The sequence below is a fragment of the Clarias gariepinus genome, chromosome 23 (genome assembly GCF_024256425.1).
Source record: "Clarias gariepinus isolate MV-2021 ecotype Netherlands chromosome 23, CGAR_prim_01v2, whole genome shotgun sequence".
Taxonomy (NCBI): domain Eukaryota; kingdom Metazoa; phylum Chordata; class Actinopteri; order Siluriformes; family Clariidae; genus Clarias; species Clarias gariepinus.
In genome coordinates, this window is record NC_071122.1 from 25,212,213 (window position 1) to 25,240,131 (window position 27,919).

Genomic DNA, 27,919 nt, shown 5'->3' on the forward strand with positions numbered 1-27,919 from the left:
AAAGCACTTTTCGTTCTGAAAAAGAGCATCTGCCAAAAGCCTCAACATAAATGTAATTGTAGATCATGCATGGTAGAGAAGCTGGGTAAACACTTACACTTACCCCTTTCCCACCAATGCCCAATTTCCAACCAGTTCTCAGACAGAAAAAAACGGCTCCATGGCGGCACATTGCTGGGCTAGAACAAAGAACCGCTTACGTCAGGGGCTGTGGGAAGTGGGATTATCATGGCCAACTAAAAAATTGTGACCACCATCTTTAAGAATGCACTCAAAATAAAACGGGCAGCTCAAATGCTGCCTGGGAATGATGGTTTGATCCCAAAGTAGGCTTGCAATGCCAGAACTGATCACAAAGTCTTGTTGATGTCCACTAGATTTTTTTTTGCTGCTAGCTTTACTGATAGCATTGCTGGGATAGTCGAGACGCACAGATACATATACAGTGACTTAATGATGTGACTCTCTAGCTCATGGAAAAAACAAAGCTAGTTCTTAGGAGGTTTGCTATGGAACCGACTCTAAAGAACTACTGTACTGTAGCACATGGCACAATTTGTTGGAAAACGGATTTAAGAGTTGGGAGGTAAGGGCACTAAGGGAAGTAGAAAATCTAGTGAGATTACAGTAAATTGAGACGGGAGAGAGTAGGGAAAGTAAGGGAGATAGCGGAACTATGGAAGGGGGGGTAGGGTCGCTAAGGGTATGAGGGAAGGCCACGATTCAAGGGAAGGTAGATGAATGAGATCTTGGTGAAGTAGGAGAACTCTGGACAGTAGGTAGGGTAGTGAATCTAGGGGAGGTAGGAGAAAGACAGTTAGAAAAGCTAGGTGGGGGAACTAGAAGGTCAGAGAAGTGATGAGCAATAGGTGGAGATAATGAAACTATGGAAGGTAGAGGCACATAGGGAGGTGAGGGCAATAGAGAAGATGAAAGGGGAGGAAGATGACAGAAAAGGTGGAGTAACTAGTAGTGGGTGGTCTCTATGGATTTGTAAATAGCCAGATTAGTTAAGAGGACTCAGGTTTTTGTGGTTTATTTTATAAACTGTATGATTATGTATTAGATGTGGCAACACGATGTAACTATGTGTTCGCTTTTAAGTAGATTCTTTTCTTGCTTGTGCAATGACAATAAAATAGAGAGCCAGGGTAAGTAGAAGAGGAAAGGGATTTAAAGATGGAAGCTGGTGCAAGTCAAGGAACAGTCTTTTGAATCTTAGAGCTTATTAATGCTTGATTATCAGGAAGCAGGTAACAGTGATGTGATGGACGTGAACTCAGCGGTAAGACGTTAAGTCACCGTATCATTAAAACATGACTAATGCATGCATGGGGCAGATGTGTGTGTACAGCAGGGAACATCTGTTTGTACAGTTATTGGATTGGGGCATCTCGCTGACAGCTTGTCTTTCGAGAAATTTCTGAGATTGACCGAGTGGCATAATTGATTTCAGTAATAGAAAAGTCCAGCGTGGCTTAGAGGGGATACGCAGTCATTAGCGACCAGACTGTCCGAGTAAATGGACCTGATCCAATTTGAGTTCACGCTTCTCTCCTCTGCGCTCTTTCTGATAGGAGAAGCTTTCAGCTGTCTGTGTGGGAGATGAAGGGCTGTAAAATTGGCTTTGCAGCCTCTGCACTTATACATTGTGCTTCTCAGACCTGATTAAGTTTGGCTATAAGGGGGGACTGAGAAAAGGAGAGGAATGGGTTTAAAAGTGTAATTATCTGGGTTCAAACTCAACACCTCAGGCAATTCTATACGCTGCAGAAATCTGACCCGTGGCTTAAGTAATTGGATACTGTAAAAAAATTTCTTGGGCTTTGATTATATATCGTGCCCTAATCTGCATGTCTTTGGATTGTGGGAAAAAAACAGACTACCCAGAGGAAACCCACCAAGCATGGGGAGAAGATGGAGATGGCATGTTCTCCCCATGCTTGGTGGCTTTACTCTGGGTAATCTGGTATTTATGTATGCTTTATGTATGCGGAATTGTAGGTAATCGTCTTTCCTGCTGGGTGAATACACACACACACACACACACACGCTGTGTGTGTGTGTGTGTGTGTGTGTGTGTTTGTGTCTGTGTAGGGCAGAGAGTTTGTGTGTTTGTTTGGCAGCCTGAGAGAAGGGGGCTGTAAACGCAAGCAAGCCCCCCTTCAGCCCCCCTTCTCTCAGGTTGCCAAACAAACACACAAACTCTTCTCTGTCGCGATTGTTTTTTTTATGTTGTTGTTTTACGTGAGTGTGACTAGGGATGTTCCTTGCTAATTTTTAAGCGGTTTTAATAACAGTCTATCCGTTAATGTGTGTGTGCGTGTGTGGGTGTGTTCACGCACATTTTACACACACACACCCCGCGTGCACAAACGAAATCACTTATCTGTCGGGATTTATTTTTAAATTTTTTTAAGGTAAAGTACAGGTTAATTTGTTTCATTATTACTTTATATTTTGTATTAATTATATTTTTTGGGCTGTAGAACAAATAATTTAAGTTTCCATTATTTCCTATGGGAAAATTTAATTTGGTTTACGAGTGTTTTGGAATACGAGCCCGCTTCCGGAACGAATTAAGCTCGTAATCTGAGGTTCCGCCGTACTTTAATTAAAAATTCTCAATGGTTGTGTAAAAAAAACACAACTTTTACCTGGTAAAAACTAGCTCTATTCTCAGCAACCGGTTTCAGTACATGTTCCTTTAAATGCTTATGATCTCCGCTGAGCCCGTCCCCCAGTTCTGTGGGGCGTGTCTTCACAACACACGTGGGGTATAGCCACGGGAGTGTAGTCCAGTGCGGGCAATGCTTTGGACTGCATTACCCACAAAGCATTGCCTGCACTGGGCAATGCTTTGTGGGTAATGCAGTCCAAACTGGAAAAACCTGGAATATAGAGCTTGAGCCTGTTTTCTTAAGTAGTTTTTGGTTTGATTTAAGTACGGAACCTACGCGGAAGTTTGTAATATCGCCTGACAATGCAGAAATTAAAAGAATGGACATGCATCGACCCGTTTGTCTGTCTCATCACTGCACGGGAATGAATTAACGGCAACAAAAGCGGAGAAGCTTACTGAGAGAGATACAAACCCGATGTGTTTACTGATGTGTTTACATGACTTCTTAATCTTTGACAGACATCGTTATAAACCATCTAACGTTACAAAGGTAAGCATAATATAGTTTTCCGACTACGTACACAGTTTGCAACTAGACAATCACCTTAATGCATTGTTTATTATAAACGGGCGATTAGGGATTATATAGAGACGGATGTACATAGAGAAGAAGCCATAACCATGTCTAATGAGAGTGTAAGTTAACTTACACTCCGCATTCATCGTGGTTATTAGAAAAGGCGATCTGCAAAGATTCATAGAAAAAGAAATCACACTCACTGAGCCTGGTGAAGATGAAGCAGGAACACGAAGCGTTAGTACAGATCCATTTTTAGGAGCAGCTTCGTAGTAAAACCTGCTTTATATTGACCCGTGTTTATAAAGCAGTCTGGTGAAAAATGATTAGCGCAAACATGAACGCATTTAGGTAGATCGGCGGGGACGTTAGCTTCAAAAACAAAATTCAGCCACTGTGTCCTCAGCGGCTCAGATATCAGTAGTGAATGACGACTGCTGTGTTCGCTATTACACCCAACAACTGTACACCACACTCGCTTAGGCGCCATTTTGCTCCAGTGGCGAAAAACAGTGGCCGACAGCTTTTTCTCACTCGGGGCGGGTCTTTGATAAAACACCAGTGTCAATCAACTATAGTAGGAGTGGCCTCTTTTGGTGTGGCGTCACATTGCCAGGCATTCGAGATTGGCCTAATTTTAGAAGGGGCATGTTATTTTAATAAATGAAAAGAAAATCACTGGGCAGCTCTTTATCATTGTGGAGTGGTTGTGTACACACTCTCCTAACACACATTTCAGTCCAAACAGCTTGAAAAAGTGCATGTAGGCCCGTATGACCCCTTTAAACAGATCATGTGATCACCAGTTCTGATTCCAATAAGTTCTGATCACTACTTCTGAGGGCAATAAAAGCGAAATCAGACACCATATGTCCTTATACATTGTGGTAGAAGGTTAGAAGAAAGATTGGAGCGACAAGAAGTCATCTGATGGAACGTGACAGAGATCATGGTTAAAAAAAGAATTTACTAAGTCATCCATCAAAGACAAGAAGTTAAGTGGGCCTTAGCAAAAGATGTGGCCTAGCTCGAGAAGACAGTCCACATGTGAATAAGTATGAAATTGATAAAAGAGCAGTGGGAAATAAAGTGAGCGTGTATATAATTAAAAATTAAGGGTACTGAATAAATTGTAATATAACTAATAAATAATTAATAAAAAGTAGATCAGACAAAGAAATGAGGGTATATAAGCCCATGCGTGAAAAGGGAGCTTTTTATCATGTGCTCTGAAGTTTTACTTTTGAACTTCATGGGACTGTCTAGTGTCTTTCTTGTGCACTTCAATAAATTTGCTTTGCTTTTTCTCTACTCAAAGTGTGCCTAGCAGTGTGAAATTGTTTGTATTTCTTTCAGAGCCCTCAAAATTTGGAAATTTGTCATGACAAGTTGGCGTAGTCGGTAGGATTCCAACCTCTGTGGGGACATCCCAGTGGATTTCTGATCTATTGGGGTTTCCCCGTGCAGGTTCGACTCCTGATATCACTTATACACTGTACCAGATATTAGTTACAGATTTTAGTTATACTTTATAACTGAACTATTTTAGCTAGCATTACTGGTTTGGTACTAATTGTAAAGTGTAAAGTTTGTAAATACAAACCACTTAAAATGTCTGCAAATACTCGTATTTTGCAAGAGTGTCACTGCTTCTTCTTCATTTGAGTTTATGGGTATTTAGTGCGATACTACCACCTACTGGACAGGAGTATGCAGCAGGCGATTGGCAGGAAGAAGAAAGCGATTATGTATGCTTTGTACGAGACATTTAAATAATCAGCAGAACAAGTTACACAGCAATGTTTGTTAGAGACTCATAGTAAATCAAACCAATTATATATCCTATATAATATTATATATCCTTAGTTTTTTTTGTTGTTATTTTAATCTGCACATGATTAACAACTCTATTGTCAACTTTACTTTAAAACACCTATTTTCAATGCGAGTTCTGAAAAAAAAGCCTTGCAATTCTCCATCACAGATGATCCTTATTGTTGTTGATGCACTATGGCTTTAGCGCTTTTTAACGTGGCGGGTCATCTGATAGAGGTACAGCTGATCTACTACATATAAGATATTTCTGGTTATAACCTAAAGCAGCATTTTATTTAAACTTAACAACTCTGATCAACACACGAGACGAATATAAATGCAGAATCACTTTGGTTGAATCCCATTGTTTGGTTTCTTAAGTTAAATTTCCTTTTTTTTTTGTAAATACTTTATCAGTATTATTGTACGGGACTTTTAGACCCAATACAAAAATCCCCTTATGGACGACTCGCAGGTCCTAGTTGCCCACACTCTAGAAAACATTGACTTAAGGCTTTGTCACTTAGTGTAAATCTTTAGGACATTTGTTATAAATTTTCTACATTTCAGTCATAGTGCTGAAAGTAATGAGACACATTTTTTTAATTAGATCTGATGACAAACCCAAGCATTTGGCTCGAATGATTCCTTGCACCAGTCCCGGAGCACATGTGGTCTGACGTTTCTAACGTTCCCCACTCACAGTTTTAGTCTCACACACAAAAATGGTAGAGGAACTCTTTATCCTCACATTTTAATGCAGAGTGATGGGTGTAAATCGTAGCGAGGGCTGCAGGCTGTACATTTAGACTTCTGCTCTTTCTACAGAGAGCATATCCACACAAAAACCCCTGGAAGGTATCGTTTGCTCTGGGCTACCAATAACCTTGCTATGTTTGTAGCATAAAAGTGCTCGCCCGACGTTCTCTCTAGGCCTCTCTCGGTGGTTTCACTCAAACTGGCTGTGATTTAGAGTCCGGTCCCGAGAGTGACCCCTGAGCGTAATCTTTAAGCCTGTGAGGAGGCGGCAGATGGCACGGTGGGTTGGTGCCAGCTGGACGACAGTGCCCGAGTAACGCCCTCTGTCTTCTACATGCTCTCTATCTCACGCCCCAGTTTAGTGTAGGCTTATGAGGGAGATTTAATGATCTAACAGCATAATGTTCTAGCTTGCCTTCGATAGTTCTCTTAGCTTAGGAAGCTTGGTTGTGAGAGACTGAGAGTAAACAAACCTCATGCGCACGGCACGCTAGGATTAATGTGACGCCCAATCTAGTGTGAGGCTTTATGAGGTTTCTAATAATAAAAAATAAAGAAAAACCATATTATCATTAAATCAAAAATATTTGAAATATGAAAATTAAAGCGTGTGTGTGTGTGTGTGTGTGTGTGTGTGAGAGAGAGATTTTTATGGAAAGGAAGGCACTGGATCTGTTTACTTGTCCAGTCCTAGATGCAAAGACTATAAATAAACCCTGGTTATGAAAGATGTGTGTGTGTGTGTGTGAGAGAGAGATAGTAGGATGTGTTTGTAGGAAGTATGTGCACCTCATCTCACAGTGATGTAATTTAATTGATTCTTTATTAAATGATACAGAGCGTCATGAGTTCTCTATGTGATTTGACTGATCATGTTGCGGTACATAAATAATCTCCATGAAGTTGATTTCTATGTTTGTAAACTTTCCAGGGAACGTTGTTCGGTCTGTAACACGAGGTCGTTCTGTCCGTTACTCCCGGTGAACACTGCTGCAGGACGGGGAGCGCTGTAGAGAAGACACCCTGAGACGAGTGAAACACACACCAGCACACAACTCAATTACAAGCACAATCACAGCGCAGGTGGAAAGATTCTGATCTCTCAGCTTGTCCTGTAACAGCGAGCCGTGTTCACACGGAGACTTTTAATAACGCAGAAGCAGCGCCTCGTCACATTACATCCTGCGAGTTCGGATCTCGTTACGGATTAACTGGACGGCGTATTTAAATAAGTTTAATTAAACTACTGAATTAAACTAAACGGGTCTCTCTGCACGGCTTCTATGGAAAAGTGAAAAAAAAAGGAAAGACACAGACACACCTCCTGATTGAGGTTGGTTGGGTGGCAGGACAGGTCGAGTTACCCTCACTTACTGAAACCTGCCCTTCCCTTATAGAACCCGTCTGACTGCACCTCTCCCAGTCCTTTATACTCTATTCCATCTCTAGATTTTCTCCCACTATCCCCTCTTCCTCCATTATCTTCTCTTCCTCCTCTATCCCCTATCCCTACACTATTTTTGGTTCCCCCACTTTCCCCTTTCCTCCAATATCCCGTGTTCCTCTGCCATCTGTTTTTCCTTCCCTATTCCTATCCCCTCTTCCTCCACTATTCCTCTTTTCCTCCCCTAACCCCCAGTTCTTCGGCTGAGTCATATGCTTTTTTTTAACTACTATTATTAAATGAGTAATAAAATGGAATTAATACATAAAATAAAAGAGCATGAAAATAAGTCATAATACAGCCACTGTGTGTGTGTGTGTGTGTGTGTGTGTATCTGGTTTAATGTTCCTTGTAAAACCTGCGAAACCCTTTTGCACAGGCGGCATTTTCACTGTCGATCTGCATAAACTGTCTGAAGGCGTCTGTGCAGTCGACAGGAAACACGCAGTGGTTTAATTACGTTTTCGTTCTCGTGACTATTTATAATTCAGTGTTAGATTTGACACTTTATTGGAGGCCCATTTATTCTGTTTTTAATTCTAAGGCTTTTGTCTGCTTGTTTAATAAATGTTGTTGTTGTTGTTGTTGTGTACTTATCTAATGCGAGCTACATCGAGCGCAGAGTTATAGACTTTAATATTTCACTTTAATGAACTCGAGACTCTTGAAGCGAGAACGCTGAATCAAGTGAGGCTTTCAAGTGGGAAACTCACTGGATACAAGAACACCTACAAGTGTGCTGAAGTGTGCAGGAGTCAGTGGGCGGGGCAGTGGTACTCTGGTATTTGCCAGAAGTCAAACCTGCAGCCATAAATTTATGAAATCAGAACATTGAAGAATGAAGTTATGAGCTGTTACTGCCAGATTATATAAACCAGAAGTTCATAAGGTATAATGAATCTCCTGCCGTCCTCAGATCTCTAAGTGAAATCTAAATGTTGAGTAAAAGTGATGTTATGAACAGTTATGTGTGGGATTTAATAATCTCCTTTAAAATAATCTACTAATGCGCTACTGTCTCAATGTAAACAAACACCTGCACCAATAGATATTAATTAGAAAAGATAAAGTGAATATTTTGACTGGGATTAGTTCATATTTTCACTTTGGCTGAAATAACAGCGCTGAAGTGGTATAAGTGAATTTTAACACGCTGGAGTGGTTTTAAGACAAAACTTCATCTTTATCCTTTTATCTACTTTTTCCATTTCTCATCTGTGATTCACTCTCCGATTACCGAACAGGGAGTGTATTTGTCTGAGCACCAAAGAAGGACAACTTAGTGTAAACAAGGCGTAAGATACTCAACCTTACAGAATGGGATTTCTTTGTATTAATAAGTAAGACAGAGAGTTCTGCTGTACAGAGAGACACACAGACATGGACGTGGGCTTCAACCTCAAATAATCATAATAATAATAATAATAATAATAACATCACTGATTACATTAAAGATTACCAGATTTCTTTTAGCTTTAACCTTAAACTCTTTCTACAGACTCTTTGACTGTAAATGACTGGTATAAGTGCTAGTGCAATTTTTTTTTTTTAGATTTTTCAGATCAGATTTCTTAGGTTTTTTAATATCCCCGTGGTAGAGTACTGTATGGGATGTCCAGGTGATAATCTTACTATCTGTAACCGAAAGCCTGTATAATGATCTCGGTGTGAGAAATGGACAGAGAGCTGGCGGGTTAAGATGTGGAGGTGGAATTAATTTAGAAATTGAATCATTGAAAAATGAATCATCTGGTTTCTTTTTTTTTCCTTTTCTCAACTCTGTTTCAGCTGTACAGCGAGAAGAGGAGACAGTACACCCTCGTCAGGAACAATCCTAGAGAGATAGTGGAGAAAGTGGCCTCGGACATCGAGAAGCTCCTGTCCAAAAAGAAGAAGGCGCTGGAGGTGAGTGAGGGAGGGGGTGAGTGAGGAAGTGAGTGAGGAAGGGAGTCAGTAAGGGAGTCAGTAAGGGAGTCAGTGAAGGAGGGGGTGAGTAAGGGGGTGAGTAAGCGAGGGAGGGGATGAGGGAGTGAGTGAGGGAGTGAGGGAGTAAGGGAGGGGTGGGTAAGGGTGTGAGTGAGGGGATGAGGGAGTGTGGGAGCGAGTGAGTAAGGGAGGGGGTGAGTGAGGATGTGAGTAAGGGGGTGAGTGAGGGAGGGAGTGAGTGAGGTTGTGAGTAAGGGGGTCAGTGAGGGCGTGAGTGAGAGAGGGAGTGAGGGAGGTGAGTGAGGGAGTGAGTAAGGGAGTGAGTGAGGGGGTGAGTAAAGAAGTGAGTGAGGAAGGGTGTCAGTGAGTAAGGGGGTGAGTAAGGGGGTGAGTAAGGGAGGGAGGGGGTGAGGGAGTGAGTGAGGGAGTAAGGGAGTAAGGGAGGGGTTGAGTGAGGGTGTGAGTGAGGGAGTGAGTAAGTGAGGTTGTGAGTAAGGGGGTCAGTGAGGGAGTGAGAGAGTAAGGTTGTGAGTAAGGGGGTCAGTGAGGAAGTGAGTGAGGGTGTAAGGGAGGGTGTGAGTAAGGGTGTGATTAAGGGAGTGAGGGAGTGAGGGGGTGAGTGAGGGTGTAAGTGAGGGGGTGAGTGAGGGTGTGAGTGAGGGGGTGAGTGATGGTGTGAGTGATGGTGTGAGTGAGGGGTAAGTGATGGCTTGAGTGAGGGGGTGAGTGAGGGTGTAAGTGAGGGGGTGAGTGAGGGTGTGAGTAAGGGGGTGAGTGATGGTGTGAGTAAGGGGGTGAGTGAGGGGTGAGTGAGGGGTGAGTGATGGTGTGAGTGATGGTGTGAGTGAGGGGTAAGTGATGGTGTGAGTGAGGGGGTAAGTGAGGGGTGAGTGAGGGGTGGGTGATGGTGTGAGTGATGGTGTGAGTGAGGGGGTGAGTGAGGGGTGAGTGATGGTGTGAGTGAAGGGAGACGAGTGAGGGGTGAGTGAGGGGTGAGTGATGGTGTGAGTGAGGGGGTGAGTGAGGGGTGAGTGATGGTGTGAGTGATGGTGTGAGTGAGGGGTAAGTGATGGTGTGAGTGAGGGTGTGAGTGAAGGGAGACGAGTGAGGGGTGAGTGAGGGGTGAGTGATGGTGTGAGTGAGGGGGTGAGTGAGGGGTGAGTGATGGTGTAAGTGAGGGGTGAGTGATGGTGTGAGTGAGGGGGTGAGTGAGGGGTGAGTGAGGGGGTGAGTGATGGTGTGAGTGATGGTGTGAGTGAGGGGTAAGTCATGGTGTGAGTGAGGGGGTGAGTGAGGGGTGAGTGAGGGGGTGAGTGATGGTGTGAGTGAGGGGTGAGTGAGGGGTGAGTGATGGTGTGAGTGAAGGGAGACGAGTGAGGGGTGAGTGAGGGGTGAGTGATGGTGTGAGTGAGGGGGTGAGTGAGGGGTGAGTGATGGTGGGAGTGATGGTGTGAGTGAGGGGTAAGTGATGGTGTGAGTGAGGGTGTGAGTGAAGGGAGACGAGTGAGGGGTGAGTGAGGGGTGAGTGATGGTGTGAGTGAGGGTGTGAGTGAGGGGTGAGTGAGGGGTGAGTGATGGTGTAAGTGAGGGGTGAGTGATGATGTGAGTGAGGGGGTGAGTGAGGGGGTGAGTGATGGTGTGAGTGAGGGGTAAGTCATGGTGTGAGTGAGGGGGAGAGTGAGGGGTGAGTGAGGGGGTGAGTGATGGTGTGAGTGAGGGGTGAGTGAGGGGTGAGTGATGGTGTGAGTGAGGGGGTGAGTGAGGGGTGAGTGATGGTGTGAGTGAGGGGTGAGTGAGGGGTGAGTGATGGTGTGAGTGAGGGGGTGAGTGAGGGGTGAGTGAGGGGTGAGTAAGGGGTGGGTGATGGTGTGAGTGAGGGGGTGAGTGAGGGGGTGAGTGAGGGGTGAGTAAGGGGTGGGTGATGGTGTGAGTGAGGGGGTGAGTGAGGGGTGAGTGATGGTGTGAGTGAGGGGTGAGTGAGGGGTGAGTGATGGTGTGAGTGAGGGGGTGAGTGAGGGGTAAGTAAGGGGTGAGTAAGGGGTGGGTGATGGTGTGAGTGAGGGGGTGAGTGAGGGGGTGAGTGAGGGGTGAGTAAGGGGTGGGTGATGGTGTGAGTGAGGGGGTGAGTGAGGGGTGAGTAAGGGGTGGGTGATGGTGTGAGTGAGGGGGTGAGTGAGGGGTGAGTGAGGGGTGAGTGATGGTGTGAGTGAGGGGTGAGTGAGGGGTGAGTGATGGTGTGAGTGAGGGGGTGAGTGAGGGGTGAGTAAGGGGTGAGTAAGGGGTGGGTGATGGTGTGAGTGAGGGGGTGAGTGAGGGGGTGAGTGAGGGGTGAGTAAGGGGTGGGTGATGGTGTGAGTGAGGGGGTGAGTGAGGGGTGAGTAAGGGGTGGGTGATGGTGTGAGTGAGGGGGTGAGTGAGGGGTGAGTGAGGGGTGAGTGAGGGGTGAGTGAGGGGTGAGTAAGGGGTGGGTGATGGTGTGAGTGAGGGGGTGAGTGAGGGGGTGAGTGAGGGGTGAGTAAGGGGTGGGTGATGGTGTGAGTGAGGGGGTGAGTGAGGGGTGAGTAAGGGGTGGGTGATGGTGTGAGTGAGGGGGTGAGTGAGGGGTGAGTGAGGGGTGAGTGAGGGGTGAGTGAGGGGTGAGTAAGGGGTGGGTGATGGTGTGAGTGAGGGGGTGAGTGAGGGGTGAGTGAGCACATCATGTGTTAAAATAAGCTCATGAACAGCAGATAGGGAACATTAGGAATATTTTCAAAGCACACGACTGTAATTTTACTTATCATAAGAATAATAATAAAAATCATAATAATGATAATAATAATGATAATGATGATAATAATAGTCTTTTTTTATTTACCCAGAGACTCGCCACTGAAGCTGAGAGAGTGCAGACAGCACATCGATGGCAGGACGGCATCAAGGTCAGAAACATCGGCTTTCTTATTGAACATCCACACTCGAGTTTTATGGCGCAATAAAAGCTCAGGGATTTATGAGACTCGGCTTCACCTGCTGTGTTTAATGTCCCGGCTGCTTAATTATTCAAAAATCAATTACTGAAGCCCGAGGGAGCGTCTCTCTCTCTCTCTCTCTCTCTCTAACGAGCTCCACTTCAGCCCTGCGTTCATCTGCATAAGTAAGAAACAGCAGACTCGGGCCCGTGCTCGGATCGGAAAATCATTAATAACAGCAGGAGTGATAGTTTTCCTGTAACCACACGTCTCCTGGATGGTTTATTCCTCTTACACTGCAGCAGCTTCCTCATGATCACAATCGCTGTCTGTGAGAAAGAAGTAAAGAATGGAATGGATTGAGAGTAATTTGAGGAAGAGTGAAGAGGGAGAGGGAGGGAGGGAGAGAGAGAGGGAGAGAGAGAGGGGGAGAGAGGGAGGGAGAGAGGGAGGGAGAGGGAGAGAGAGGAGAGGGAGAGAGAGAGAGGAGAGGGAGAGACAGCAACAAGGTGATGGATATGAAAATTAAGAGGAAAAAGGAGCAAAGATGGAAATAGAGCTAGAGAAAGAGAGATTTAGTGGATACAGGCTTTTAGAGAGTGTACACACACACACACACACACACACGCGCGCGCGCGCTGTGGGAGATGATGATGATGGAGGGATCAGTAGTTCCTGAGCTGACGTGTTCTCCTGCAGGTGGTGAGGCTCAGCAGCTTGTTATTTCAGCTGACTTACACACACACACACACACACACACACACACACACACACACACACACACACACACACGTCAAATCTTATTTATAGCTGGTGTTAAAGGAGGATTTATTATAGACAGCTTCATCGATTCAGATCAGTTTTATGTTTTTATTTTGTTAAAACTGTGAGGTCTTCATCTGATTTTTTCTCTCCTGATGCTGGTTGTTTAGTTGTTGCCATGACAACAGCTTGAGCAGCTCAACTTGACCAACTTGGCCAATTATATAACAGAGAGAGTTACAGAATTAGCACTCGAGCTCGGAACGAGTTAAAAATAGAACGAATAATCCTGAGATACGTTTAACAACATTTTGATTTAAAAACATATAGGAAATTTTGTCAAACCGAAGACTGAAGACGTTTCGCTCACTGGAGATTTTAAAGTCAGTGACTGATGATGATGATGATGATGATGATGATGATGATGAAGACGATGATAAAACTTCATTACACACTCGGAATAAACCTGGTTTCTGTGATCACATAAGAACGTCTCCGAGGGTTTGAGCTCAGAGTCAGACACACACACACACACACACACACACACACACACACTTCTAATCACAGTGCTTCATTCACATCACACCTCTGTCTGATTCTGCAGGAGTGGGAGATCGAGTACTACGACTCCAAGGCAGAGATGGATTACGTGAGTGTATCACTGTTTGCATTTGTGTGTGTGTGTGTGTGTGTGTTTTCTGACATGTGGTGTGTGTACTTGTGTGGTTTTAGTGTTTGTGTTAGAGTTTCCGTGATTGTGTGTGTGTCTGTTTGGTTATGTGTGTAAAGCGCCTTGCAAAAGTATTCACACCCCTTGAACTTTCCCACATTTTGTCACGTTACGACCACAAACGTAAATGTATTTTATTGGGATTTTATGTGACAGACCGACACAAAGTGGTACAGAACTGTCAAGTGGAAGGACAATGATTAATGGTTTAAAGAATAAAAAATTTGAAAAGTAATGTGTGCATATGTATTCACCCCCGCTGAGTCAATCCTTTCTAGAACACTTTGAGCTGCAGGTCTTTTGGGGCGTGTCCCGTTCTTCTTCGTGAAATAGCTGAAGCTCCGTCAGATTGGATAGAGAGCGTCTGTGACCCGAAGTCTTGCTACAGAATCTCGGTTGGATTTAGGTCTGGACATTGACTCCATTGTAGCTCTGGCTGTATGTTTCAGGCTGGTTGTCCTGTGGAAGGTGAAGCTCCGCCCCAGTCGTGAGACTTTTGCAGACTCTAACAGGTTTTCTTCTAACATTACCCTGGATTTGGATCCACCCATTTTCCCATCAACTCTGACCAGCTTCCATGTTCCTGCTGAAGAAAAGCGTCCACACAACATGATGCTGCCACCACCATGCACTTTAGTTTTGCTGCCACACAAGTATTTTTGCATTTAGGCCAAAAAGTTCAAAAAGATGCTCTCATCTGACCAGAGCACGTTCTTCCACATGTTTGCACGACCAATTTGCACGACGTGAGGTCACGACTAATCTGAGCTGTGGATCTCTGCAGCGCCTCCAGAGTTACCCTGGGCTTCTCGGTTGCTTCTCTGATTGTTGCTCCCCTCGCCTGGTCTGTCAGTTTAGGTGGACGTCCATGTCTTGGTTGGTTTGCAGTTTTGTTGTACTCTTTCCATTTTCCGATGATGGATTGAACAGCGCACCATGAGATGTTCAAAGCTTGAGAGCTTGAAACTTCATCCCTGACCTGTCTGGTGTGTTCCTCAGGCTTCATGATGCTGTTTGTTCACTAATGTTCTCTAACAAGCCTCTGAGGACTTCACGAAACAGCTGTACTTATACTGAGAGTAAATTCCACTGGATTTTGGTTAGGGGTATCAGAGTAAAGGGGGCTGAATATAAATGCACACCAGACTTTCCAGATTGTTGTATGAAAAACAAAATTGAAAGCCATCGGTCTGTCACATAAAATAATGTGACAAGATGGGGTGTGAATACTTTTGCAAGGCATTATATATGTGTGTATGTTTGTGAGATTATGTAAGGGGAGTGTGTGTGTATGTGTGTGTACTGTATGTATAAATGAGCGTGTGACACGGGTTCTCTCAGCAGGACGGGGAGGAGATGGAGCCTCAGACGTCTCTGAAGTTGGAGTTTGTTTACGATCCGAATTTTAAGAACAGTGTGAACTACTCGTACACGGCCGTACAGATCCCCACCGACATCTACAAAGGAGGTACAGAGAGTGTGTGTGTGTGTGTGTGTGTGTGTGAGTGTGTGTGTGTGTGTGTCTATGTGTGTTTGTGTGTGTGTGTGTGTGTGTGTGTGTGTGTGTGTATGTCTGCTGAACCCTCCTCCCTCACTGTCCTGTGTTGCTGTACTCAGAGTGGACTGCGTGTTTTCCTTTTGGTGTTGGGTTCTGTGACGTGTTCTGTTATAAGTTCTGTGACGTGTTCTGTGACGTGTTCTGTGACGGGTTTCTCTTTTCTTTCTCTCCTGGGTTTAGCTGCGGTCTTGTCTTTGGGCAGGGGCGGACTGGATTAATGTAGAGATAAATCTTTAACACCAGTTACTAGTATAAAAATATACCACAATACAGAAATTAATGATATTTAAACATGTTATTTGAAGTATTACTGGTCATATTAGTAAAACAGAGAAACGAGGGAAAGGTAAACAACATTCTTACACTACATCACGATGATCCCCCTGCGAAATGTTCATGATATCTCACAGACAAAAAGGCCAATCTGTCTTTTTCCCATAAAGTGTTTAGGTGAAATTCCACTCATACAAGTGTGACAAATATGCAAAGAAAAAAAATCAGAAAGGGGCAAATACTTTTCCATGGCACTGCACATGTACTGTAGTCATATTGTTCCACTGGGGCGAGACTGTGCCAGGTGGAGTTACAGCACTTTACGCTGATCTGAATAACTTTGAGTGATAAATGCTTTTTAACGCTTTTGTGACTTAATAAGAAACAATGAACAGAATATTTTCTAACAGCCTGTAAATGATCCATTTCGACAGAATTGTCCCGCATCTTTTGAAAAAAAAAAATTACAATAAATCACAATACCGCCAATATTGTCTCTATACGTAGTTTTTATATGTTGTTTGTCTTATTGTTTTTTACTTTGGTTCTTTGTTTTACAAATATGACCAAATATATACTTTTTTATGTTTTTGTATTGTGTTATATTTTGTGGGTTTAAAAATACATCTTGCGGAACATAAACGCTCTTTGTCCGTGGCGCCTGTGCGATCGACGCATTCATCCATATGCGTAGAAAAGAGATGCAATATTATGGTTTCTGTCAATTTTTATATATTTGCGTACTGACCAGGCCGGCCCACATTGGACAGCGACCCACCGGGAAAACTCCCGCTGCTCCAGTCCGCCACTGTCTTCGGGTGTCGGTTTGCTGGTTTGTTGCTCCTGTGCCTCTCTGTTGCAGGTGTTGAGGGCGGAGTCAGCGTTGGGGGCGGGGTCACTGTCTGCGGTACACTCCAGAAAACTTGGCAGGACGCCAAACAGCCTTTTGCACGTGCCCTTACACCCAGTGAGACAGAGAGAGAGCGAGTGAGACAGAGAGAGAGAGAGAGAGACAGAGAGAGATTGTTGATTTATTGTTTTGCATATGCAGGACTAATCAGTGGCTCCCGCATTCCCTTGTCGCACAGCAGTAAAATCACAGCCCCTTTATCAAGAATTAATCCAAACTCACACACACGCAGTGGAGCTTATAGAGACTCGCTGCTGTGGGGTGAGGGAGAGACAGAGGGAGAGAGACAGAGAGAGAGAGACAGAGGGAGAGAGAGGGAGAGAGACAGAGGGGGAGAGACAGAGAGAGACAGAGGGAGAGAGACAGAGGGGGAGAGACAGAGGTAGAGAGACAGAGGGAGAGAGACAGAGGGGGAGAGACAGAGGGAGACAGAGGGAGAGAGACAGAGAGAGACAAAGAGAGACAGAGGTAGAGAGACAGAGGGAGATTCTCAGCAGACAGTAAACAACCTGATGAAGTCTATTTCTTACTTTTTCTACTGTATATCAATACATTTCCTATTTGTATGTTTTCATCTTCCTTTTTTTCCCTTTGCATTCTCTCTCTCTTTTACTTACTTTCTTCCTCTTCTTTTTCTTATTAAATCTGCTTCTCCTACATCCTTCATCATCCTCTTTTATGTTTCTCTTGACTCACTTTTTGCTTCCTTCTCTCTTCCCCCTCTCTCTCTCTCTCTCTCCCTCCCTCACTCTCTCTCTCTCTCTCTCTCTCTCTCCCTCCCTCTCTCCCCCTCTCCCTCTCTCTTCATGCCGTAGCTCCGGTGATTCTGAACGAGCTGAACTGGACTCAGGCGTTGGAGAGGGTTTTCATGGAGAACAGTCGAGAAGATCCCTCTCTGCTCTGGCAGGCGTTCGGTAGCGCCACAGGTGTTACCAGGTATTACCCAGGTACGACCTTTGACCTTTGACACCCTGTCTCATACTTAGCTGTCCTGAATTCTCTCCCCAAAAAATGAAAAGGTCTCATAATTGTCCGGACTACGACATTAGAGGACAGAATATGTCCTGATGAGCAATTTGGTCTCTCTCTCTCTTTTCTTTAGCTTTAATGCGAGTCAGAATAAAAGTGACCTCCAGATAATTCTGTAATTAAATCAAGTCTGAAGCTCTGTGTGTGTGTGTGTGTGTGTGTGTGTGTGTGCTCCTCCTAATATTAATCAAGGTTTTATTTCTCGTGTCTCTCTGCAGCTACTCCATGGAGAGCGCCGGATAAGATCGACCTGTATGACGTGCGGCGGAGACCCTGGTTAGCCTCCAACTTTCCCCTTGTACAGTTACAATCTGCAACAAACATCTGAAATCAGAGTCTTTTTCTTTCACCTGTAATAAAAACAATAAATAAATTGTGTCTCAGAGGGAAACGTGTGCAGTGGCTGCTGTTGTGTATCTGGAGCTAGAGTTCACCTTCACTAAACTGGGAAACGTTCAGAAACTCCTTGTAATGCTCTTATTTATTTTATTTTGTTTTATAGGTACATCCAGGGAGCTTCGTCCCCCAAAGACATGGTCATCCTCGTGGACGTGTGAGTGTCTGTTTCTCTCTAAAGTGTAATCCTGTAGATCTGTTTGTTTTTGTTGGTGTGACGTGGATAGTAAAGTAACGTGACACATCAAAGGGAAGGTGATGTATGGTATAAGTTCATCAACGAAAATAATGACTAATAATCGAATGTGGAAAGCTTTCAGCTCAACATGAAAGCTGGCGTGCGACAGTTAGCGAGCGAGTGTAATGAACCGGAGGTGAGAGTGGTGTTAAACTCTTAGCGGTACTCTGGAGTCAGGAGGTGATGAGAATAAACCATGGAGGTGGTGGACAGTCCTGAGGAACTCACCAGATTTACTTTATATTTACACTTTGGAATATCAGCTCCATAGAGAGGGATTTGTGTCAGCCTTGTGTTAGATGCTAGTTAGCTTTGTAGCTAAGTGTTAGCCATGAACAGAACGACGCGGCCGGTTCAGAGGCGATTCAGAAGGACTTAGAAGTGATGAGTGCAGAGACGGCGTGTTGTTTAAGACGCCATAACGTTATCAGATGTGTGTTCTTACTGAAAGTGCTTCTGTACAGACCTACTCTCACCCACACTGAGCCACTGGACAACACCTGGGACACGCCCACTCATACATACCTCTAATATCAGCACTCATCAGACACTTGTCGTCCAATCAGAACAAACTGTAATATACAGTAATAGACTTTATTTCACACCAAAAATCACATCACTGAATTATTTACTTCGAGAGAACGTCAGTCTGCTGCATCAACTCATTTACTCCCCTTACATGAGCTTTTGACTCATTTTAACTTTCAGTCATTTAGGATTATTATGCCGACTAATGTTTTTTTGATTGATTGATTGATTGATTTCTATTACGTATTTACACCTGAATCTCTCACGTGTAGTTCAGTTTAAATATATCAGATAAAGAGGAGCAGCTGTTTCTCTATCTCTTGTCTGTATCCTATTCCTTCTCCTGTCTCCTTTCATCTGATTTCTCTCTCTCTCTCTCCCTCCCTTTTCCTCTCTCTCTCTCTCTCTCTCTGTAGGAGTGGAAGTGTCAGTGGTTTGACTTTGAAGCTGATTAAAGCCTCAGTAACAGAAATGTTGGACACGTTGTCTGATGATGATTACGTCAATGTGGCACGGGTGAGTGGACATGTGCATACACACACACACACACAAACACACACACACTCTATAGACACTGGACTTCTTCAGGGAACCCTTTATTTCACAGATTGTTTCTCTTTTCTTCTCTTTCACTTCTCTGGTGTCTCTTCGGTCCCCTCTTCCATGTCCTCCCTCTCTGATTCCTCCACTCCCTCCATCTCTCCTGTGTCCAGTTCAACGAGAAGGCGGAGGCGGTCGTGCCGTGTTTTAAACACTTGGTCCAGGCGAATGTAAGGAATAAGAAAATCTTTAAAGAACACGTGGCACAGATGCAGGCGAAAGGCACGACGGACTACAAATCAGGATTCCACTTCGCCTTTAATCAGCTGCTCAACGTAAGACACCTGCACTCTCCGTTTGTCTGTCTGTCTGTCTGTCTGTCTGTCTGTCGGTCTGTCTGTGTCTCTGTCTGCTTGTGTTTCTGTCTGTCTGTCTGTCGGTCTGTCTGTATGTGTCTCTGTCTGCCTGTGTCTCTGTTTGTCTGTCTGTCTCTATCTATCTGTGTGTGTCTCTGTCTGTGTCTCTGTCTGTCTGTCTGTGTCTCTGTCTGTCTGTGTCTCTGTCTGTCTGTCTGTGTCTCTGTCTGCCTGTGTCTCTGTTTGTCTGTGTCTCTGTCTGTCTGTGTCTCTGTTTGTCTGTCTGTCTCTATCTATCTGTGTGTGTCTCTGTCTGTGTCTCTGTCTGTCTGTCTGTGTCTCTGTCTGTCTGTGTCTCTGTCTGTCTGTCTGTGTCTCTGTCTGCCTGTGTCTCTGTTTGTCTGTCTGTCTCTATCTATCTCTGTGTCTCTGTCTGTCTGTCTGTGTCTCTGTCTGTCTGTCTGTATCTCTGTCTGTCTGTGTCTCTGTCTGTCTGTCTGTGTCTCTGTTTGTCTGTGTCTCTGTCTGTCTGTGTCTCTGTCTGTCTGTCTGTGTCTCTGTCTGTCTGTGTCTCTGTCTGTCTGTCTGTGTCTCTGTCTGCCTGTGTCTCTGTTTGTCTGTGTCTCTGTCTGTCTGTCTGTGTCTCTGTCTGTCTGTATGTGTCTATGTCTGCTTGCGTTTCTGTCTGTCTGTCAGTCTGTCTGTATGTGTCTCTGTCTGCCTGTGTCTCTGTCTGTCTGTGTCTCTGTCTGTCTGTTTGTGTCTCTGTCTGTCTGTGTCTCTGTCTGTCTGTCTGTCTGTGTCTCTGTCTGTCTGTGTCTATGTCTGTCTGTCTGTCTGTCTGTCTGTGTCTCCGTCTGTCTGTATAAGTCTCTGTCTGTCTGTCTGTCTGTGTCTCTGTCTGTCTGTGTCTCTGTATGTCTGTCTGTCTGTCTGTATGTCTGTCTGTATGTGTCTCTGTTTGTCTTTCTGTCTCTGTCAGCCTGTGTCTCCGTCTGCCCTAACTCACAGAACTATAGAGCAGAGTAAATGTTTGTTTGTCTGTCTGTCTGTCTGTCTATCTGTAGGTCAGTCTTTCTCTCTTTCTCTCTCTCTGTTTGTCTTTCTGTCTCTGTCTATCTGCTGGTCTGTCTGTTTTTCTCTTTGTCTGTCCACTCTGCACCTCACAGAACAATTAAAACAATGGAGTAGCATGTAGTAGTAAATGTTTGTCTGTCTGTCTATAATTTACAGAGCTATCGATCAGGACACGGATTAAGAGCATTATTTCCATGTGTACTGTCTGCCATGGTGTGTGTCCCTGTTTTGTCCAGCCATTTATCTGTTTGTCTGTCTATCCATCCATCAGTCCATCCATCTATCCATTCATCCATCAGTTGGGTCAAGAGATTTTAGATTTAGCTTTTGTTTAGACGTCAGTAAGTACTGAGTTGTTTTTTTACCACGTATAAGCTGCACAGTAAAACATTTACAGTATCGTGTATAAATATAGTTTATTTTTATAATTTTTTTTTTTCAGAAGACGAACGTCCCCAGAGCGAACTGTAATAAAATAATCATGCTGTTCACAGACGGCGGTGAGGATCGGGCTCAGGACATCTTCGAGCAGTACAACTGGCCCAACAAGACGGTGAGCGATGTGTCGCGCTCTGTGGTTTTACCTAGAAGCCGTAAAGGAGACGCAGGAAACATAACGTCACTAAGAAGTTATAAACCTCACCTCGCTTACAGCCCATATACACTACCTCTAAGGTGGTGATACAGTTTACAAATTTTATAAGCAGTAAAGTTATCGTCCCTATCACGTCTGAATCCCCTCCCCTTTTGGGAGGCGGGGCCTAATGGGGGGGGGGTCAGTGATACCAGATTGTGTTATTTACAGAAATGGCTCTGTTGGTAATACAGCTGAGAAAATGGTCGTCTAATATCAGTATCAAGAGAAATGAAATAATCTTCTTCCCTGAGGTCTCGTGCACTGCGTATTATATGTCAATTTATCGCTGTAGAAACAGATTTTATCATTTTCTACCATTTTGATTCTTTTCAAAGGTTGAAAAAGTTTCTAGTGGATATTCTGTACTTGTAAACATAAAAAGAACAACAGATAGCAGGTGAAGGTAACAGCGTTTTTTTCCAGTGTTCATCGGCTGGCAGTTTTTAGGAAACCTACAGTACATGCAGAGGTGGCGAAGTTTACAAATCCTGTGTTTATGTCAAAGTAGAGCTTGCCTAGGGGAAATCTTACTCCAAAAATGAGTACATGTGTATTTGAGAAAAAGTACAAAAGTACTCAGCAACACTTCTACTTGAGTATCAGAGGTACAGGGCGTGTATTAGCTCACAGTAATACAAAAATAAATCTCTCTCTCCGTCTCCTAATCTGGATTGTAAATGAGCCGTTTCTTGTTGTTGTCTGCAACCAGGTCTACGTCTGATTTCGAACACCTCTTATTAGAAATGCAGTTATGCCTAATGGTACTTAAGTTCAGTGAGGAGCACATGGCTCAGTGACCTTCCACCTCTACCACAGGTTCTGACATGTAATCCTGAATGTGTAGAACTGTTGTAATCTGATATTAATGGAATCTCCGCAGTCATGTATGTTAAAGCTCTCAGATACTAATTACAAAGCTGTACATACTCCAACAGTACAAAGTGTCCTCTGTAGAGTCCTTTAACCCTTTGTCTGGACCACCAGGCGAGTACATGTACATGTTTAGTAGTGAAGGTCATTTCAAGGTTAATTCATATATACTAATTAATTTAAAGTGGCTTGGTCGTTAACACTGTTGCCTCACACCTCCAGGGTTTCCATCCGTCCCATCCATCTAGGAACCTCTGTAGTCCAACTAGGGACCGTGAAGGCCAGTGGTGACCTGAGTATTTATTCCCGTAGTGTACAACAGTGGTAGGACCTCCGGTCAACATTCACACTCTCATTCTCACACTACGGGCAATTTGGGAACGCCAATTAGCGTGATCTACATGTCTCTGGACTGTGGGAGGAAACCGGAGAACCCGGAGGAACTGTCTATAGCTACATCTAGGAGATACATCTTTGGCAGATGCCCTTACAGTTTTATCTCAATATACATCTGAGCAGTTGATGGTTAAGGGCCTCGCTCAAGGGCCCAACAGAGGGTTTGAACCTGGGACCAAAGCCTCAACCACTAACCCCACCAAGAAACTCCATAGCCACAGACCCAAGGTGAGAATCAAACCTGGACCCTGAAGGTGCGAGTCCACCGTGATGACCACTACACCACTGTGCCAGGGTTTGGGGTTTGAAGTATGTGTGTGTGTGTGTGTGTGTGTGTGTGCTTCCTGGGGATTTATTGTGTCCATGCTGTGTTTTAAATACAGTCTTATGGAAACATGATATCATTGTAAGGGTGTGTGAAGGATAATTCCAGGTCAGGCGTAGCGTGGTGCTGCGTACAGAAGCGCGCTGAGCTGAAAGGTGCAACGTGTCGCTCGAGGTCCAGAGGTCTGATGTGGGATGTTTTTTTAACTCTTCTCTGTAGGTGCGAGTGTTTACGTTCTCAGTGGGGCAGCACAACTACGACGTCACGCCGCTGCAGTGGATCGCCTGCGCTAACAAAGGTGTGTGTGTGTGTGTGTGTGTGTGTGTGTGTTGGATAATTAATTGAGTTACATAGGCACCAGGGAAAAGACTGTCACTTAAACCTAACAACTTCCTCCAGAGAATTTTAAAATTAGACCAGCTGTATTAGCATGATCGCAAGCTTGTGCTGTAGGAAAGTCTCTCTCTCTCTCTCTCTCTCTCTCTCTCTCTCTCTCTCTCTCTCACTCCTTCCCTTCTACCTCCTGCAGGTTACTATTTTGAGATCCGCTCCATCTGCGCCATCAGGATTAACACCCAGGTGAGAATCCATCACACTTACGATCTCTCTCTCTCTCTCTTTCTCGCTCATGTTCTCCCTCTCTCTCTTCCTCACACACACACACACACACACACACACATACACAGACATTTACTTTTCATACCTGGAGTGCTCCTGTAGAATGATAAACAGTCCTTATTAACCAGTATAGAATAAATCCTTAATATGCTGGGCTAATTGTATCGTGTGTGTGTGTGTGTGTGTGTGTGTGTCTCCGTCTATGCTCATGTTACAGGAGTACTTGGACGTTCTGGGTCGCCCCATGGTCTTGGCTGGGCGAAGTGCCAAGCAGGTTCAGTGGACCAACGTTTATCAGGACGCCCTGGTGAGAGAGTCTCTCTGCTTCATTAGTGTGCGCTCGCACGTCCCACACCCGCACGCCGCTCCCTCACTGCCATATGGACACGGCTGGGGAGAAAATGTTCCAGCGTCACTCACAGCGATCGCTTTATGTGGCGTGGGGAGGGGAGAAATTACACACCACTTCTACAGATACTAGCAAAGGAAGTGTTTAATCCTTTAATCCTGCACGAGTACTCAAGATGTTTAAATAGCAGATGCTCTTCAATAACATGAAAAACAATTCTTTAGTCCTAATTTGAAGTTGGTGGTCTTTGAAAGTGTGACGTGACGTGCTTTAGTGCCGCCGCGACCCTGGTGTAGGGTCCACTTCACCAGTGGACGATCTACACCATCTCCCAGTCCTATCACCATCTAGAAGTAACTGCTTGAACATGAATAACGTGAGGGCCAGTCAGGGCGTGTCACCACCCACACGTGAGGACATAGCAGATTAAATGAGTTTTAATGTCTATTTATTTCATATTCTACTTCATTTACGTATCTTTTCTAAATGTTTTTACAGTTTTTTATGTAAAAACATGATTATAGTGTTGGAAATTGATAATATTTTGGGGTGAATTATCTGCTTTTGATGATGCACACAGCGCTCTGGTTAGAAGAAATCATAACACAAAGATGAAAAAATTATCGAAGAAAAACTATTGGAGAAGCAAAGAACTTAAACGTGGATTAAAAGTGTGCACCACTGCCATGTTGCCACCGTTGGGCCCTTGGACAAGGCCCTTAATCCTTTGCTCGTACCACAACTCTAAGCCATTACTAGTCCCAAAGCCTGGGATAGAAAGGTGGAGGATTGGGTGTCAGGCTCACAACCCGGCCCCTTAGAAAACACTGTCGCTATAAGAATGACAGAGTTCGTCACTTAATGTGCTCGACAGCCCAGGATGCAGGAAGAATAAAAAAAATGTCACATGACAAAACGTTGAATAACGTTATTAATGGGTTATTTATTTTTAAGGACTTAAAGACTTATAATCTGCTTATTAGAGATAAAAAAAATCCCTTTTTTTAATTTCTCCAGCGTGCTTTTAGATGGCAGCAAGAAATATGTGACAAAGTGGAATAAATTACAGCCAGGCCGAGAGACAAACGGACGGACGGACGGTGGACTGTAATTGTGCGGATGAAGGTGTCTGTGTAATGGATTAACGCGGTCTCCATCGGCTGCACCTTCTTTAATCCTGCCGCTCCCTCTTTCATTTCTTCCTTCATTAAATGCTACAGTGAGGTTTGTGTCCCGAGGGAGCAGCAGCGGATCGTAATAAATCAATTACACACGGTCGGCTAACGCGCGGCTCTGACCGAGAGAGTGCAGCTGCAGCGCCTCTTTACTGTTTCCGAAGTGGCCCTTTAGAAGCCTGGGCCAAAGTTTCACTTACACTGTAATAATATAAAAAAAAAGGAAAATGAAGAAAGAATGAAGTTCACAGTTAAACTCAGTCCGTGGCTTCTGGCAGGAGTTCCTGTAGTTTTGATGGTGTGATGTCGGTTGTCGACAGGGTTTGGGGCTGGTGGTGACGGGGACGATGCCTGTCTTTAACCTCACTATGGATGGAAACTCTCAGGTATACCTTCATCATCATCATCATCATCATCATCACTAGGACTGGTTTAATGTTTTACACTGAATCTATAAAAAATGTTGTTTTGTTAATAATTAGTTTTATTGTCTCTCTGATTAATGACACATCGCTGTAGTAATAATCACAGTAAAGCACTAAGAATCAACTCTCATTCTCTCACAGCAAAATATTAACATTCAAGTAGTAAATATAATCCTAATATATAAGAATGTTTACTGTTAGTTATTTATGAACCTGTCAACGTATTTATCTATTTTTTTTAAATGGCTGTAATTCCTAAATACAATATTCTTTATTAAATCACGTGAACTCTAAAGTACTGTACAAAAGTCTTAGCCATCCTGTTATTTTTGTATAAACTTAAAAAAAAAACAACATTTTTTGATTTCCAAATATTAATATTCTAGCAAAAAAGAAAATAAGTTCTTACCGGAAACTATCTGTACACAAGCAAAGCAGTGTATTATGTAAATGAGCAGTTTGGCCTACACGCAAAACACAAAAACAACAACAAAAAACCCTGAAAGAACTGAAAGAACGCTCTTGTGTTTTACTGCATGAAAAAATGAGCAGGCGTGACAAAGTCCTCGGAGGGACCGCTGAACCAGGATGTTCAATAAAACCAAACTAATTTCCTTAAAGTCGTCACACCACGTACTGTTTTATTAATTACTGTTTACTGCTTTTATAATGTTTCATTTCAATTCATTTCGTCCTTTACAGCAGTTACTTGCTTGTTCCTAAGACCTTTGCACTGCACTCTACACTTCAATCACATTAGCTTTAAATCCACTGTCGTTGTATACTGGGGCTGGAGCCATCGAATAGTTTAGTAATCGAGTATTCTCCCCCCAAAAAATTAATCGGATAAAATTTAATTTCGATTTAATTAAACAGCAATGTAAAATATATAAGTGAAATAAAGATTAATTGGTTTTCTGCTGAATTAAGGTGAATAAGGTGAGATGAATTAGGGTCATTACAGTGCCATACTGTACATTCTTAATTTAAAGCCTTTTCTCAGATGCAAAAACAAAAAAAAGGTATTTCAAATTACTTTAAGTATAAAAAAAACTAAGACACACTATTATGCACTAAAATGCCTCCCTGATACGGATTGCCCTAGCCCCCCCCCCGCCCCCACATAATCTCGATCAAATATTATATCAGAACATAAATTCATAGGTTTATAATTTACAAATGACAAATTGCACCAAACGAATTAGATTATAAAATAAGCATTATAAAAAAGACATGTTGTATAGGGAAAAGGAAATAAATTACATATATTTTTTCATATACAACATGTAATATTTTTATATTTCTTATTTTATAATAAAAATCATTTTGTGTAATTTTTCAGCATAAACAATATTTATTTAGCGTAAAAACATTTTTGTATTACATGACAAACCCTGCAAAATGAATGTGCCACAAAATAAACATTATATGAGAATTTGTATTACGTGTCTTAATTTTCTACTAATTAATTTTGTATTCATTTGTCACGTGCCTAGGGTTAATCATAATAGTTATAATATATTTGATAATAATAATATGAATTTTTGATTGTTTGATAGAGATTATGTGTGTGTGTATGTGTGTGTGTGTGTGTGTGTGTGTGTGTTCTGGTGTTGCGCCCTGTGGCAGGGAGGCATTTTAGCGCATAACACACACATTAATATAAATAATTATACAAAAACACTAAGTTGTGCAACTTAACTTTCAGAACTAAAAGTTTTAAAATCTACATCTCAGGCGTAACATAAACCTTTACTGACAATTCCGGAAGCGTGTTGTGTCACGGCAAACAAATAATTGTGCAAAAACATAACGCAAGCTTTTAAAATGAATTAAACGAAGCTTCGAGGCAGAAGGTTTAGTCTCGATCATTTTCGTAATCGAATTACTGGAGTTACTCTGGGACTCGTTTCAGCCCTATTGTACACACAGGCACAAACGCAACAACCACATCTCTGTCCAACTCCTCTGACCAAATAATCAGAAACAGTGGGAATGTTGTGGCACATGTTGTGTCTGATGAGCGCGCGGGTGAAGTGTGACTGCTTTTTAGTCTCAGTGCTTTGTGGTGTTTGGACAGAATCAGCTGATCCTGGGAGTGATGGGCGTGGACGTTCACCTAGATGAACTGAAGAAGCTGGCGCCGCGCTACAACGTGAGCTTTGCTCTTATAGAATAAACGCACTTCCTGTTTAATAGGTTAAAGGAGACCTGAGTGTCAGTACTGTATACTTTACTGTTGTTCTTCCGGGATCTTTAACCCAAATATACTTTACAGAAAGACCGATAGAAATGTTCTTTGTCTTTCACAGCTTGGAGCCAACGGCTACATTTTCGCCATTGACCCAAACGGGTATCTGCTGCTTCACCCCAACCTGCAGACCAAGGTGATGAGCACGGCCTTGCCTGAGCAAAAGACTCTCGTATAGCTCATATACCTGTCAGCCCAATCCCTGATTATCCCTGGTGGATGTGAGAGTTAGGAGGTTTTAGGATCATCTACCAAATTTACCACCATTTCATTTGGCTTGTCTTTTTTAAAATTGATTAGTCTGCCAGTGTGATTAGTGTGAAGGGATTATGGGATTGTTTATGGAACGGTATGACGGATCATTTCATACTGATGACGAATCTT

At 43.4% G+C, this 27,919-nt stretch overlaps 1 protein-coding gene across 1 annotated transcript in view; it reads left to right on the forward strand.

The window, feature by feature from the left end:
* The window catches only part of cacna2d2b (calcium channel, voltage-dependent, alpha 2/delta subunit 2b), a 58,159-nt gene that overhangs the window by 16,305 nt on the left and 13,935 nt on the right, over positions 1-27,919 (forward strand). Inside the window, exons 3-18 of the mRNA XM_053484073.1 lie at positions 9,007-9,123; positions 12,003-12,062; positions 13,459-13,503; positions 14,929-15,052; positions 17,141-17,272; positions 17,573-17,630; positions 17,857-17,907; positions 18,933-19,032; positions 19,230-19,391; positions 20,932-21,042; positions 22,937-23,015; positions 23,247-23,296; positions 23,553-23,642; positions 25,180-25,245; positions 27,365-27,439; positions 27,597-27,671. Of these exons, the coding sequence (XP_053340048.1) occupies positions 9,007-9,123; positions 12,003-12,062; positions 13,459-13,503; positions 14,929-15,052; positions 17,141-17,272; positions 17,573-17,630; positions 17,857-17,907; positions 18,933-19,032; positions 19,230-19,391; positions 20,932-21,042; positions 22,937-23,015; positions 23,247-23,296; positions 23,553-23,642; positions 25,180-25,245; positions 27,365-27,439; positions 27,597-27,671 (1,395 nt within the window). The remainder of the gene's footprint in view (positions 1-9,006; positions 9,124-12,002; positions 12,063-13,458; positions 13,504-14,928; positions 15,053-17,140; positions 17,273-17,572; positions 17,631-17,856; positions 17,908-18,932; positions 19,033-19,229; positions 19,392-20,931; positions 21,043-22,936; positions 23,016-23,246; positions 23,297-23,552; positions 23,643-25,179; positions 25,246-27,364; positions 27,440-27,596; positions 27,672-27,919) is intronic.